This window comes from Pollicipes pollicipes, unplaced genomic scaffold, assembly GCF_011947565.3.
Source record: "Pollicipes pollicipes isolate AB1234 unplaced genomic scaffold, Ppol_2.1 Scaffold_3087;HRSCAF=3621_pilon_pilon_pilon, whole genome shotgun sequence".
Classification (NCBI taxonomy): Eukaryota; Metazoa; Arthropoda; class Thecostraca; order Pollicipedomorpha; family Pollicipedidae; genus Pollicipes; species Pollicipes pollicipes.
This window is the reverse complement of record NW_023596225.1, coordinates 9,027,917-9,041,420: the sequence shown is the minus strand read 5'-3', so window position 1 is coordinate 9,041,420 and position 13,504 is coordinate 9,027,917. Positions and strand designations below refer to the sequence as shown.

Below are 13,504 nucleotides of genomic sequence, written 5' to 3'. Positions count from 1 at the left end.
GCCGTGACCTCTGACCCGTGACCGACGCCGCCCGGCCCGCTGCAGGTATTTTAATCACGACGATCACGCAGAAGGGCGAGCTGACGTCGTGGCCGGAGCTGCTTCCCCAGCTGTGCAATCTGCTCGACTCGGAGGACTACAACGTGTGCGAGGTACGGGTGGCGCCGGCGGCCGGCCGAGCGCGTCCGGAGCCCGGCATCGATTGCTCGCCTCTCTATGGCTACCGGGAGTCGGTCGCCCCCTCCTCTTCCGGAGAGGCGCGTGCCATTTATAGGCTGTCGGAGTTCGCTAACGGTTCTCGGAAGGCGGCGGCTGCACGGCCGGCGGGCTCGCGTGCCGGTCTGATCTTCTCTGTGTGACGTCATCGCTCCGCTGGGGTGGTGCTGCCGCTCTGCTGTTGTAACGACACTGGGCTGCCGCTGAGATGGCACCGCCCTGGCGCTGGGACGTCGCCGTTCTGCCGGTGTCATGTTGCTCTGCTCTGCCGCTGTGACGTTACCGCTCCGCCTCTGGGATATGTCGTTTTGCCGGTGTGACGTCACTTATGCTAGCCGCGGTCGCCGTCTCGTCGCAGTTGGTTTTTGTTTGTGTGGGGCTCGGAATTGGAGAACGCAAATTTGAACCACTCTGACAGTCAAGGGTAAACAGTCAGTAGTTAAGCATTATGAATGCTGGTAAATCATCCTTAAGGCACTTTATATTCAGACGAAGTCCGCACAGCTGGCATGCAGAATTACAAAGAGGCTTTCAAAATAGCTGTCCCGCAACAGTCCCATCAAGCAGGCTGTCACATCCTTGAGCAAAGGAGCAGAGTTCGTGACATATGGACGGAGACAATTCGGCAAGAGGTCAGTGCCCATCGCAGTGACGGCGTGGTGGCGCGCCTAGGTGTGACGTTCACCGCCGTTCCAGGGGCTTTCGGAGCGCTGCAGAAGATTTGCGAGGACTCGACCGAGATGCTGGACAGCGAGGCGCTGCCCGACCGACCGCTCAACGTGCTGATTCCCAAGTTCCTGCAGTTTGTCAGGCACAACAGTCCAAAGATCCGGTGAGCCGCCGGCCAGCTGACCCCGGCCGGCGTGGATGATCTGGTGGCCGGCCAGGGGACATGTCGGATTTGTTTGGCTTGGATGGGGGCTCGTTTCTGATAAAGGGGTGGCGTGTGGTGGCAGCATTGGCATCCATAATTCATGCTCAGCTCCCGACCCGCAGTTTGATTGAGTTGCTTTACATGTCATTCTCGTTAAATAGCACGCGAAGCGCCTGCTCCGTATCCGTGTAACTGATGCGGTAAGTGCTTGATTATTTCGCCACTCAGCCATTCGTAGCTTAGGAGCATGCCAACTGTGATTCAGTAGGCTCCGGTTGGATGTGGAGAATGGAAGGTTCAACACGCCGGCGGCCCGGACCCTATGACCCATGAAACTATGATGCCCTGGTCCATATGACGGCCCGACCCCGATGACCCCAATGACCCATGAAACTATGATCTCCTGGCCCATATGACCCCTGACTCTGATGACCCCGACGGACCCCAATGACCCACTGACGTCAATGATCCACTGGCCTCGATGACCCACTGACCCCTGACTCCCGGTTGCTGCTAGGTCGCACGCCATCGCCTGCGTCAACCCGTTCATCATCAACCGGACCCAGGCGCTGATGGTGAACATCGACACGTTCGTGGAAAACCTGTTCCACTTGGCGGCCGACGAGGACGCCGAGGTGCGCAAGAACGTGTGGCCGCGCGCTGGTGATGCTGGTGGAGGTGCGCATGGACCGGCTCATCCCGCACATGAACAACATCATCGAGGTGAGCGTGCGCCCGGTGCCAGGCCCGGCGGCCCGGCGGGGTGCGCGCAGCTGGGTCGGCGCCTCTGGCGCCGGCAGCCCGCTGGCTAGCCGGCTGTGACGGACCGGCTTGTGCCCGGCTGGGCAGCGGCGCTAACTGACCGGCCTCGGCTGCAGGATGCGGCCCTGGCCGTAGCCGGCGCATGTGCCCGTGCTGAAAAGGGGATGGAGGTGATAACTGAGGAAAATTGGACGTTTTGTTGTCAGCTAAAGGCGGCTTGCGAGAGATCCACGCGTCGCTACTCGGGTGTTAATGAAACACATCTCAGTCGTAAAAAGCCTGCATTCTGTTCAGAAGCGTCCAGAATGTTGCAAACACTACCCTTTCGTGCTTGGCACACACCGCAGCGCTCTCTGTATAGCCTTCTGTGTGGTGCGGTGCCGTCCCTGACCCCCCGCCCCGCCGGCCGGCAGTACAATGCTGCTGCGGACCCAGGACCCGGACGAGACGGTGGCCATCGAGGCGTGCGAGTTCTGGCTCTCGCTGGCCGAGGAAGCCCGTATGCAAGGAGGCGCTGGCGCCCCACCTCAACCGGCTGATACCGGTGCTGGTGCGCGGCATGAAGTACTCCGACTTCGACATCATCCTGTTGAAGGTGAGGCGGCGTCAGGCTCACGATCGGGCCCTGTCGCGCCGCCGATGGCGTTTGTCTGGCTCACGATCGGCCCTGTCGCGCCGCCGATGGCGTGTGTCTGGCTCACGATCGGGCCCTGTCGCGCCGCCTGATGGCGTGTGTCTGGCCCACGGCCGGCCCCTGTCACGCTGCTGATGGCGTGTGTCTAGCTCACGGCCGACCCTGTCGCGTCGCTGATGGTGTGTGTGGGCCCGCGGCCGGCCCTTGTCGCGCCGCTGATTGGCGTGTGGCCTATCCCTGTCTCGTCGCTGAGGGCTGATAGCGCGTGTCTGGTCCTTGGGCCCCGGAACGATGGCTTGACTGTCGGCCGCTGTGAAGCCTGATGGTCAGCGCTAGTTTGGGTGGCTGACAGTGGGAGTTCGGTCGGGAACGCGGTGGGATTTTATTGACGTGTAAAAAGTGACAGGTGTGCCTCTAGGGGGAGTGATTTAGTTGCGCTTCGACGAATGTATTGCAGTGCAGGTCGCTGAACAATTTTGGATGTCTCATTGCTCTATCGATTTTATTAGTTGGTCGCTTTAGTTATGGCCGCTCACAAGGGAAAACTGGCGTGTCATTATTCGAGAAGATATGGCCGACAGTCGGCTTGATAAGCGACAGAAGGGTGTGGAATTACTGCTCGGGTACACGGGTCAAAACACGATAGGCGCTAAGTGGCTAAGATGGAGTGAGGTCAAAAACGTTGGCAGTGGGAAAGACTTGAAGGAAAGCACATGTTTCTGTGGCGTTTCGTAACACCACTGTGAGGTAAGCGGGTGGGGGGGGGGGGGGGGGGCTAAGTCGCCTTGGAGGTCTTTGCAGTAATTCTCAGGTGTCCTGATCGCCTACACGTCATGCGAGCTCCTTTAACCCCGCCCCTCTACCTCGACACAACTCCTGGCTGGTGCGCGCGCCCGAAAACGTTCGCCTTTGGCCCGTCAACACCGCGTCCTGCGGCTATGTGCCCGCTGGCCTTGGTGCGGCTCAGCTCTCCGCCGTCTGCCGGGACGGGGGTCCGGGTCCGCTCGCTGTCCGCCCACTCGGGTCCCAGCGGGCGGCACCGAGAACCGAGCCGTGACCGCCGTGTGCAGACTTCTCGACTCGACGTTAGCGCAGCCGACGTGGGCGTTTGATGGATGACTGGTGGGGCGTAAAGGGAGCTCGTGCGCCACCTCGATCGTTCGTCTCCGCCTTCCGGTGGTGGGCATGTGCTATGTCTGCACGTCCAGTTCGTGTTGTGTGGGGTGGTCCGCGGTGGTAAGTGCCGGCCCGGGATCACTGCTCCGCGTTCGGTGCTGTGCTCGTGACTGGTGAGTGTTGTGAACAACGCACTGGCTGGTGTCGGGTCCCACGTGACTGATACTCTGGGACTGACACCGGTACACTGGCGACAGGACTTGACGCATGCCGAGCCCGACGTCTGGGGGTGGGGTGGGGAGGGGGGGGGGCAGGGGACTATTTACAGACGCGTGCGACTGTAAAGGGCATCGGAATGAACATTCGTGCGCTCCTGGAAGCGGCGGCCGCGACAGTGTGCCGCATCGGGAGCGGATTCTGGACACCTGAGGTCTGCTCGGAGCGCCGTGCGCTGACCGGCGGGCGGCCGTCTGGCAGGGTGACGTGGAGGAGGACGCGATGGTGCCGGACCGGGACGAGGACATCCGGCCGCGCTTCCACCGCTCGCGCACCCACCAAGTGGAGCACGAGAGCAACGGCGCCGGCGAGGCCAGCAGCGGCCTGGAGGACGCCGACGACGCCGACGACGGATACGACGAGGAGGGCTCGCTCTCCGACTGGAACCTGAGTCAGTGTCGGCCGGCGACGGGCGGAGAGCACCGCCCTCGCCCTCGCGCCGGGCAGGGGGTCCGATGTGGAGGCTAGGGCAGAACACCCTGTAACTGGAGCGGGGGTCTGGCGTTCACGGAAGAAAGGGGCCTGCGCCACCCTTACGCTGGCACCTTGGTCAATGATGTGCAGAGATTTAGGACTCCCCGTCATATTTGGCAACACTTCAGGGGCCAGAGCGTTCACCGCAATGGAAACCCCCTGGTGGAGACGGAGTTCGATGTTTCGACTGAGCCCAGGGTCGGTGTGGGCCGTTGTCCGCAGGCGTTGTGTGGTTTCGGGGACCCTGGCCTCGAAGCGAAGTCACCAGATTGGTTCTTTCCAGCCGTACGCACCGGCCCGCCGTCGGGCCTGACGGCTGTGCTGAGCCTGTGCGCCCGCGCCCGCAGGGAAGTGTAGCGCCGCCGCCCTGGACGTGCTGGCCAACGTGTTCCACGGCGACCTGCTGCCTGTGCTGCTGCCCATCCTGAAGGAGACGCTCTTCCACCAGGAGTGGGTGGTCAAGGAGTCGGGCATTCTGGCACTGGGAGCCATCGCCGAAGGTAGGCGGGTGTTGGCTGCCGGCTGGGTCGAGCTATGGACGCTTGGGCCGATGGGAGCCGTTGTCGGCTGTTCGCGACTCTGATGGCGGGTGGGGCACGTCCCTGGCTCTGATGGCGGGTGGGGCACGTCCCTGGCTCTGATGGCGGGTGGGGCACGTCCCTGACTCTGATGGCGGGTGGGGCACGTCCCTGGCTCTGATGGCGGGTGGGGCACGGCCCTGACTCTGATGGCGGGTGGGGCACGCCCGTGGCTCTGATGGCGGGTGGGGCACGGCCCTGACTGATGGCGGTTGAGGCACGTCCCTGGCTGTGATGGCGGGTGGGGCAGGTTCCTTGTGTTCTGAAGTGCAGTGTACGCCAGGGACATGAGATATGAGAGGACTCTCCAGCTGGAGAGAAAGAGGATGGGGAGGTGAGTTAAAACTTAGAAGGGATGGAAGCGACTGATTATTAGTTGTCATTCCAGCGTACCTTTCTGCCCATTGTCAATGGAAAAAGAGAGGATATAATGGGGGTGAGAGCAGAACACTATTTCCCGTTTAGGTGGTACCTTCCACCCGCCTTCTCCAAAGCTGGGATGCTGTGTGACTGGGCGGCCGTCGTGAGAGCTGGACCCGCATGACTGGTGTGTATGCCGCGCGTGGCGGCGCGTGCGGCGGGCTGACCCGTCGGTCCCTGGACAGGCTGCATGGGCGGCATGATCCCGCACCTGCCGGAGATCGTGCCGTACCTCATCAACTCGCTGTCGGACAAGAAGGCGCTGGTGCGCTCCATCACCTGCTGGACACTCAGCCGCTACTCGCACTGGGTGGTGCAGCAGCCGCACGAGCAGTACCTGAAGCCGCTCATGGCCGAGGTGGGTGCGGCGCCGCCGGGCAGGTGGTGCCTGGCCGGCCGCAGCTCTGGCGGGCTGCGCCGCTGTGGACACGACTCGCACCCTGTCGCCTGGCGCTGGATCGGTGGCGCCGGCTGCGGGCTGTGGGGTTGAGGGGAGAGGATTGCGTGCTTTTTTATCGTGAGGGGACTGGGTTGAATAGGGAGACGTGGGGATGAATTCAGTCGGACATAGTTAAACAGCTCTGGCGCCGGCTGTCGTACTCGTGCTCACCTCTTTCCCGTTGTGAAACACGGACCGTTCGGGCGTCCTCCGCACGGCCGCCGCCTCGCTGCTTTGTGGCGACGAGGCGCGCTGTCCGGCGGCGTTTGCGCCCCGCCGTCGTCCGCCCTCACGCCGCGCGCCTGTCTCCGCAGCTGCTGAAGCGCATCCTGGACCCGAACAAGAAGGTGCAGGAGGCGGCGTGCTCGGCGTTCGCCACGCTCGAGGAGGAGGCGTGCACGGAGCTGGTGCCCTACCTCGGCTTCATCCTGCAGACGCTCGTGTACGCCTTCAGCAAGTACCAGGCCAAGAACCTGCTGATTCTGTACGACGCCATCGGCACGCTGGCGGACTCTGTCGGCGTTCACCTGAACAAGCCCGAGTACATCGACATGCTCATGCCGCCGCTCATCGTCAAGTGGAACGTGCTCAAGGACGAGGACAAGGACCTGTTCCCGCTGCTCGAGTGCCTCTCGAGCGTTGCCACGGCGCTGCAGAGTGGCTTCCTGCCGTACGCCGAGCCCGTGTTCCGGCGCTGCGTCTCGCTGGTGGAGCAGACCATCAACCACACCGTGGTACGTGGCCGGCCCGGCGCCGCCCGCTCAGGGGCCACAGCCGGCCGCACTGCGATCGCTCGTGCATGGTTGTGGAGTGAACTTTGTGGGTGTGGCTCTGGGACGCGGGTTGTCTCACGTGATTGCCTTTCCGAGTCATCCAGTGAGGCTCCCGGGACATGTGGTGGCTGCGCACTCCTGCCTCGTATCTGCCACTCAGCTAAGCGTCCACAGACTCCTGTCTGGTACCAGGGCTCGGCCGGGCGCCGCGCGCGCGCGCGTGATACGCCCAGGCCGGGGTCGCGCGGTCGTGCGCGATCTGTCGGGCGCACCACTTTGTGGCTCCGGCGAAAGGCGACGCCTCTCAGGCGCCGTGTCATCCGCAGGCGAACCAGCAGAACCCCCAGCAGGTGGACGCGCCCGACAAGGACTTCATGATTGTGGCGCTGGACCTGCTGTCGGGCCTGGCCGAGGGGCTGGGCGCGCACATCGAACCGCTCATCAAATCGTCCAACCTGATGCAGCTGTTGTACCAGTCTATGCAGGACTTCATGCCGGAAGTGCGCCAGAGCAGCTTCGCGCTGCTCGGTGACCTCACCAAGGCCTGCTTCCAGCATGTGGTGCCGTGCATCGGTGAGTGGGGCGACGCCGGGGAATCGCCGATCGATGCGTGGCTGCTGCGCGCCGCTGGCCGTGCTGTCATGACACGGTCGCTCCGGCAGCCGGCGTGTCAAGCGCCGGTGGTGGCCTCGGGCACCAGCTGCAGGAGTTAGCCCTCCGTGCCACCGACGCTCGGGAGAGTTACCGCTTGGCGTGCAGCCGGCAGGGCACCAAATCTGCCGAGGGTCCGAGTTCTCACGCCGTCACTTTTAACGCTATTTGTTAGTAACGCAAGACGCGATGTGCATTCAGATCTTGCATTGCGTGACAGTACGGATTTGCAGAAACCTGTCCGTAATGTGCTGATATGGCCCCAGGTATGGCATGAAGTGAAATGAGCTGCCTCACGTGACCCGAGCGTTGTTCTGGCGGACGTGGGCGGGGGCGCCGCTGATGACTGGCGGTCGGCCCTCCCTGGCCCGCTCTAACCCGCTCTAACCCCGGCCGGCCCCCTCTGACTCCGGCCGGCCCGCCCCGGCCCGCCCCGCCGCGTCTCGCCCCATCCCGCCCCGTCCCGGCCCGGCCCGCCCCGGCCAGCCCCCTCTAATTCCGGCCGGCCCGCCCCGGCCCGCTCTGACCCGCTCTAACCCCGGCAGCCCCTCTACTCCGGCCGGCCTGCCCCCGGTCCCGCTTGAACCCACACCTGATCTGGACTGCTCTGACCTCGCCCGGGCCGCCCTGCCTGCTCTGACCCCGCCCGGGCCGTTGACCCCTCCCGGCCTGCTCTGACCCGCTCGGGCTCGCTCTGACCCCGCCCGGGCCGTTGACCCCGCCCGGCCTGCTCTGACCCGCTCGGGCTCGCTCTGACCCCGCCCGGGCCCGCTCTACCCCGCTCGGGCCCGCTCTAACCCCAGCTGTCCTTCGGCAGCGACTTCCTCAACAGCCTGGCGCAGAACCTGAACCGGAGCTGATCTCGGTCTGCAACAACGCCACCTGGGCCATCGGCGAGATCGCCGTTAAGATGGGTGAGTACCGGGCGCCCGGCGCCGCGGCTCCCGTTAGATGGGTGTGTACCTGGCGTCCGGCGCCGCGGCTCCCGTTAAGATGGGTGTGTACCTGGCGCCGGCGCCGCGGCTCCCGTTAAGATGGGTGTGTACCTGGCGTCCGGCGCCGCGGCTCCCGTTAAGATGGGTGTGTACCTGGCGCCCGGCGCCGCGGCTCCCGTTAAGATGGGTGTGTACCTGGCGCCCGGCGCCGCGGCTCCCGTTAAGATGGGTGTGTACCTGGCGCCCGCGCCGCGGCTCCCGTTAAGATGGGTGTGTGCCTGGCGCCCGGCGCCGCGGCTCCCGTTAAGATGGGTGTGTACCTGGCGCCCGGCGCCGCGGCTCCCGTTAAGATGGGTGTGTACCTGGCGCCCGGCGCCGCGGCTCCCGTTAAGATGGGTGTGTACCTGGCGTCCGGCGCCGCGGCTCCCGTTAAGATGGGTGTGTACCTGGCGCCCGGCGCCGCGGCTCCCGTTAAGATGGGTGAGTACCGGGCGCCCGGCGCCGCGGCTCCCGTTAAGATGGGTGTGTACCGGGCGCCCGGCGCCGCGGCTCCCGTTAAGATGGGTGTGTACCTGGCGCCCGGCGCCGCGGCTCCCGTTAAGATGGGTGTGTACCTGGCGCCCGGCGCCGCGGCTCCCGTTAAGATGGGTGTGTACCGGGCGCCCGGCGCCGCGGCTCCCGTTAAGATGGGTGGTACCGGGCGCCCGGCGCCGCGGCTCCCGTTAAGATGGGTGTGTACCGGGCGCCCGGCGCCGCGGCTCCCGCGGCGGTGCGGTGTCCGTGGTCCTTCGCCGCGCCATTGTTCTGCAGTCCCGGGTAGTCCGCCTGCATCACTGAGTGGTTGCGCCCTCTTGCGCGGTTCGCGTGTGTTCATCTGACGTCAGTTCGTGCTGTCGTTTTGATTGGCCGTCGTGCGCGAGACGTTTGGTGTCGGAGCGCTGCGGGCGGGCTGGCGGCGGGGGCTCGCGCCTTGCTGAGACGGCGCGCACGTGCTCGGCAGGTGCTGATATGCAGGCGTACGTGCCGATCGTGCTGCCCCAGCTGATCCTGATCATCAATCGTCCCAACACGCCGAAAACGCTTCTCGAGAACACGGGTGAGCTGGGTCGCAGACCTCGGGAGCCCCCGCCACCTGGCGCGGGGTGCCGCACATAATACAGTAACACTGGTAACCTGTGTGGGAATGTCGCTCAAACTTGATGATATAGTGACATGTACAATTTTTGCGACTTAAATTTGACTCATGGCACTCATCTGATGTGGAAGAGTGTGAGATGCTTGTATACTTATTGCCGCAGATCACTGCTTGGTATTGATGCTGTCGTACGTGCCAACTGCGTCGCGTGTTTGCCTCTTGGTTTTCACCAGTTCTGCTTGTAGTCGCCGTTCAGCAATGTCCGCTTCACTTAAATCGAACGGCTGATTTTATTGATTTCGGTAATCATGTAACCAATGACTTTGGCGGCGTTCGTTTAGAGTTTTGCCGTTGTTGTGTATGAGTTGTAGTTTGTAAACGTGTGCGTTTTTTCTTTCTTTTCCGGTCGGTTGTAGCCATAACTATTGGTCGGATGGGGCTTGTCTGTCCCAAGGAGGTGGCGCCGCATTTGCAGCACTTCATTCGCCAGTGGTGCGTTATTTTTGGATCTCTTCTCCTACGTTTCACGGGTTTGCCGAGCTGGTTGCTTGTTGTCGGGCGCCGGCCTACTACATATCGGTTTGCTCGAGCTCTGGTTTGGTTTAGAATGAGGAGATCTTTTTGACTTGTTTGCAGAAGTGTACTAGTGCCTGGGTATAATTGGCTATATGGTATTAATATGTTCATTTGCCATTCTCATTTGCTTAAATAAACCATGCGTGTATGTGGGATTCGGCACGTCGCGACGCGGAGAACGACAAAATAATGTGCTAAAGTACGAATCGCTCGATGCATCTTGACGTGTTAGTGAATTGGACTTCCTCACAGTGCATTGGGCCATTGAATTTCACTCGCATAGATGGTCATATTCGCCGGCGGGATCCGTCGCACCACGCCTTGACCTGACCTGACCTGACCTGACCTGGCGTCAGGTGCACCTCGTTGCGCAACATCCGCGACAACGAGGAGAAGGACTCGGCCTTCCGTGGCGTGTGCCACATGATCACGCTCAACCCGAGCGGCGTGATCTCTGACTTCATCTTCTTCTGCGACGCCGTCGCCAGCTGGGTCAACCCCAAACCCGACCTCAAGGAGATGTTCCACCACGTGAGTGGACGGCGTCGGCGCCCGCGTGGTCCACGCGCTGGCCCCCCGCGTCAAGTGTTGCCTCTTGAGCTGCGCGCTCTCGGCGCCGGCGTCTGCTGCCATTGCCAGAGCTCGCCGGAGCCGTCCCGACTCTGGCCGTCGTTCTAGTGTCCGCAGTGGCTCGCTCACCATGCCGTGGAATGCTGTGACGAGTCAGGTCGTGCTTTGGCGGCAGGCAAGGTCGCTGCAGAGTTATGCTACCCGTATATCTTGCCTTAGCCCCAAAGCTCTGAAATGACCTAAAAGAACCGGATAAATTCACACCATATCCAGAGCCAGCCAGCACGTCGCCAGATCAGCAGCTGGCCCTGGCCCGGTTCTGGCGAGCGCCCCAGTCCCCCGGTCTCGCCGCGAACCGCGGCTGGGGACCGTTTGCAGCTGTGCCGCGTGGCCTGACCGCTCGCTCCGGGGTTGCCGTCAGATCCTGCACAGTTTCAAGGACCAGGTGGGCGAGGAGAACTGGCGCCGGTTCAGCGACCAGTTCCCGCCCATGCTGAAGGAGCGGCTGGCCGTCAACTACAATGTGTGAGGCGCGTGCTGTTAGGTGAGTGCCTGGCCGGCTGCCGCCGCCGCCGCTGTCACTGAGGGTAGTTCTGTGGGGGGTGCCGCGCTGGACGGAGTGCCGTGTCCCCCAGCGTGCTCAGCCCAGGCGTGTTCGGCTCTAACGTACTGTAATGTGGCGCTTCCGTGCCTGATGTTGACGAGGGTTAGCGATGCTGCGTCGTTCATTCACTTGTCTGTGCATTGCCTGAATAGAGGTTAATGTATGCGATGTTCAAGGAATGAAGTCTCATGCATGTTCCCACACGAAGCTTTCTTTTAAGATTGCATGCAAGTTTCATGTTTGCCTCTCTTTCGTGATGGTTCTCTGTAGGGAGCTTCACCCTCGGGCATCTTGGTCCAGATGACAGGCGCCGCTGTGGCGCATCGTGCCACATGCTGCGACGCCGCCGTCAGCAGGCCTCGCGGACCGTTGACCGCTGACCGCCGTCGCCCTCTGCCGGCAGGTATCTCAAATGTAGGCGGCCGCCGACGGCGCGCCGCCTGGGAGGGCGGTGTGGGGGCGACATATCAGACCTGGACGGGGAGGGATCGCGGCGCTATGTTAAGACACCGGCTGCGGCTGTCCCGGCGCGCGGGACGGCTGTCGCACCTATGTATAGACGGCGTGTCTCCTCTGCTCTCCCGATGTTGCCGGCTGGAACTCGGCTGCGTGTTTTAGTCTCCTCCGACGCGCACGCGCGCGCGTGTGCCTGATGTGTAGGGTGAGCAGCCCCCGCCACTAACCGCCGGGTGGGGTGGGGTGGGGCGCGGACTTCGCGGGCCGGGGATCGCGCGCGCGGCCAGGCCGGCACAACGCTCCCGCTTACCAGTGCTGAAGTGCCTTGGCTGTGATGACGTTCGAGCGGTTCAGTGTTCGCGGGCCAAATCTGTACCATAGTCGCGCTTGGTTGTTCCATTCTGCGCGCGGCGGATCGCGCGCCGCCGCCGTCGCCGGCCGTCCGGTATCGTTTCTACCGTCGTCGCGTTGCGCGTGCCGTCGGATCCGACGCGTCGTCGTACTGTGATAGGTCGCCGAACGCTCGTGTTTTAACGTATTTCAGGGACTCGTCGTTCACGTGTATTTATGTTGACTGCGTGCATGAGCGTATTTTTTATTTGTCATTTTGTCGCTGTGGGTCGGTCGGTCGCGAGTTCGGTGCGCTGTCTCGTCGCGTCGCGGGGTGGGGCCGGAAACTCAGCTCTCGCGCGCGCTCTCGCGGGGTGGGGTGGCGCGGTACCACCGCCGGCCCGCCGGCCGGCTACCCTTTCCCCTCAGACCTGCACACCCGGACGGGCTCACCGGTAGGCGCAGCCGCTCACACGTAACACTCGCATGCGCGTGGATGTGCGCGCGACAGGGCGGGCGTGCGCCCGGCCGCCGGCGCGCGCACCCGTCGTGCCTCATATTACTAGTTCCTGTACAAACGCCTGTGTGTAGGCATTGTTACAGACGTGATTGTGCACTTGCCTTGCGATGCCTCAGCATGCTTTCTACGTGTTTCAAGTAATCGTCGTCGGTTACCTGTAGATGTAACTATTCCACACGTGTATGTTCCGATAGTCCTGTGATAGGAGCGCCGCGATGACCGGGCGGGCCGCGGTGCTCAGGTCATGTGATTTTACGCTTAGGAATGTGTGCGCGCGTGACTTGAATAAGCTTTCGTCCTCGCTGCTGGCAGGCTGCTGTCAGCAGGGCTGGTCGGGGGTATTTTAAGGCAAATTTTGAGGCATGGTGTCGCCAAACGGGTCCCAGGGGGTGGGGGTCGGGGGGCAGCCCACGGGAAAATCAGCGGGATGGGGCGGGCCGGAGGGGGTAGCCGCTAAGCATACAATAAGGCTCGACGTTCTCTGTTGTAAGTTCCGAGACTAAATTTCCGTCTCCCTCTGTCAGCTGCAGGATGTGTCCAGGTTTGGCGATTAACTAGCAAATAAAGAGACTCGTTCCGCTTGATGTCGCGGTTTTCCTTGGTGCCGAGGCGGGCGCCACCGGCTGGAGGCGCGACACGAGCTGACCCGGCCCTGCCGCGGGGCAATGCTCGGCTGAGCGCCACGCCGGGGTGAGAGCGTACCGCTGGTCGGACAGCTGCTGAACCGACAGTGTCCTGCTGTCCGGCTCCTGTGTTTCGCCGTTTCGTGCAGGGAGAGGCGAGCCGTGTTTGTCTGCGTACCCGAAGAGCGGGCGCCATTAGCGGGTACAACTGGGCCGGGCCACCCGGGACGGTGGCGGCGCTCGGATAGGGGCTCGATGTGGGTCCTCACGCGGCCAGCGGGCACGGCTGGGCCGGACCACCCCGGGACGGTGGCGGCGCTCGGATAGGGGCCCGACGTGGGTCCTCACGTGGCCAGCGGGCACGGCTGGGCCGGGCCACCCCGGGACGGTGGCGGCGCTTGGATAGGGGCCCGATATGGATCCTCACGCGGCCAGCGGGCACGGCTGGGCCGGGCCACCCCGGGACGGTGGCGGCGCTCGGATAGGGGCCCGATGTGGGTCCTCACGTGACCGGCGAGCCCGGCCGTAGAGCCGGGCGACGA

The 13,504-nt window shown here is 63.3% G+C and overlaps 1 protein-coding gene across 1 annotated transcript; it reads left to right on the top strand.

Moving 5' to 3' along the window:
• Positions 1 to 917: 917 nt before the first annotated feature.
• On the top strand, positions 918 to 12,748 carry LOC119089586 (transportin-1-like). Its single transcript, XM_037212346.1, is given in 17 exon segments — positions 918 to 1,048; positions 1,608 to 1,743; positions 1,745 to 1,821; positions 2,266 to 2,347; positions 2,349 to 2,447; positions 4,080 to 4,269; positions 4,700 to 4,852; positions 5,536 to 5,708; positions 6,104 to 6,523; positions 6,889 to 7,144; positions 7,238 to 7,245; positions 8,046 to 8,127; positions 9,149 to 9,244; positions 9,700 to 9,775; positions 10,216 to 10,390; positions 10,851 to 10,973; positions 11,437 to 12,748. Coding segments are annotated over 16 exon segments (2,223 nt in total). The 5' UTR covers positions 918 to 956; the 3' UTR covers positions 10,959 to 10,973; positions 11,437 to 12,748.
• The last annotated feature ends 756 nt before the right edge of the window (positions 12,749 to 13,504 follow it).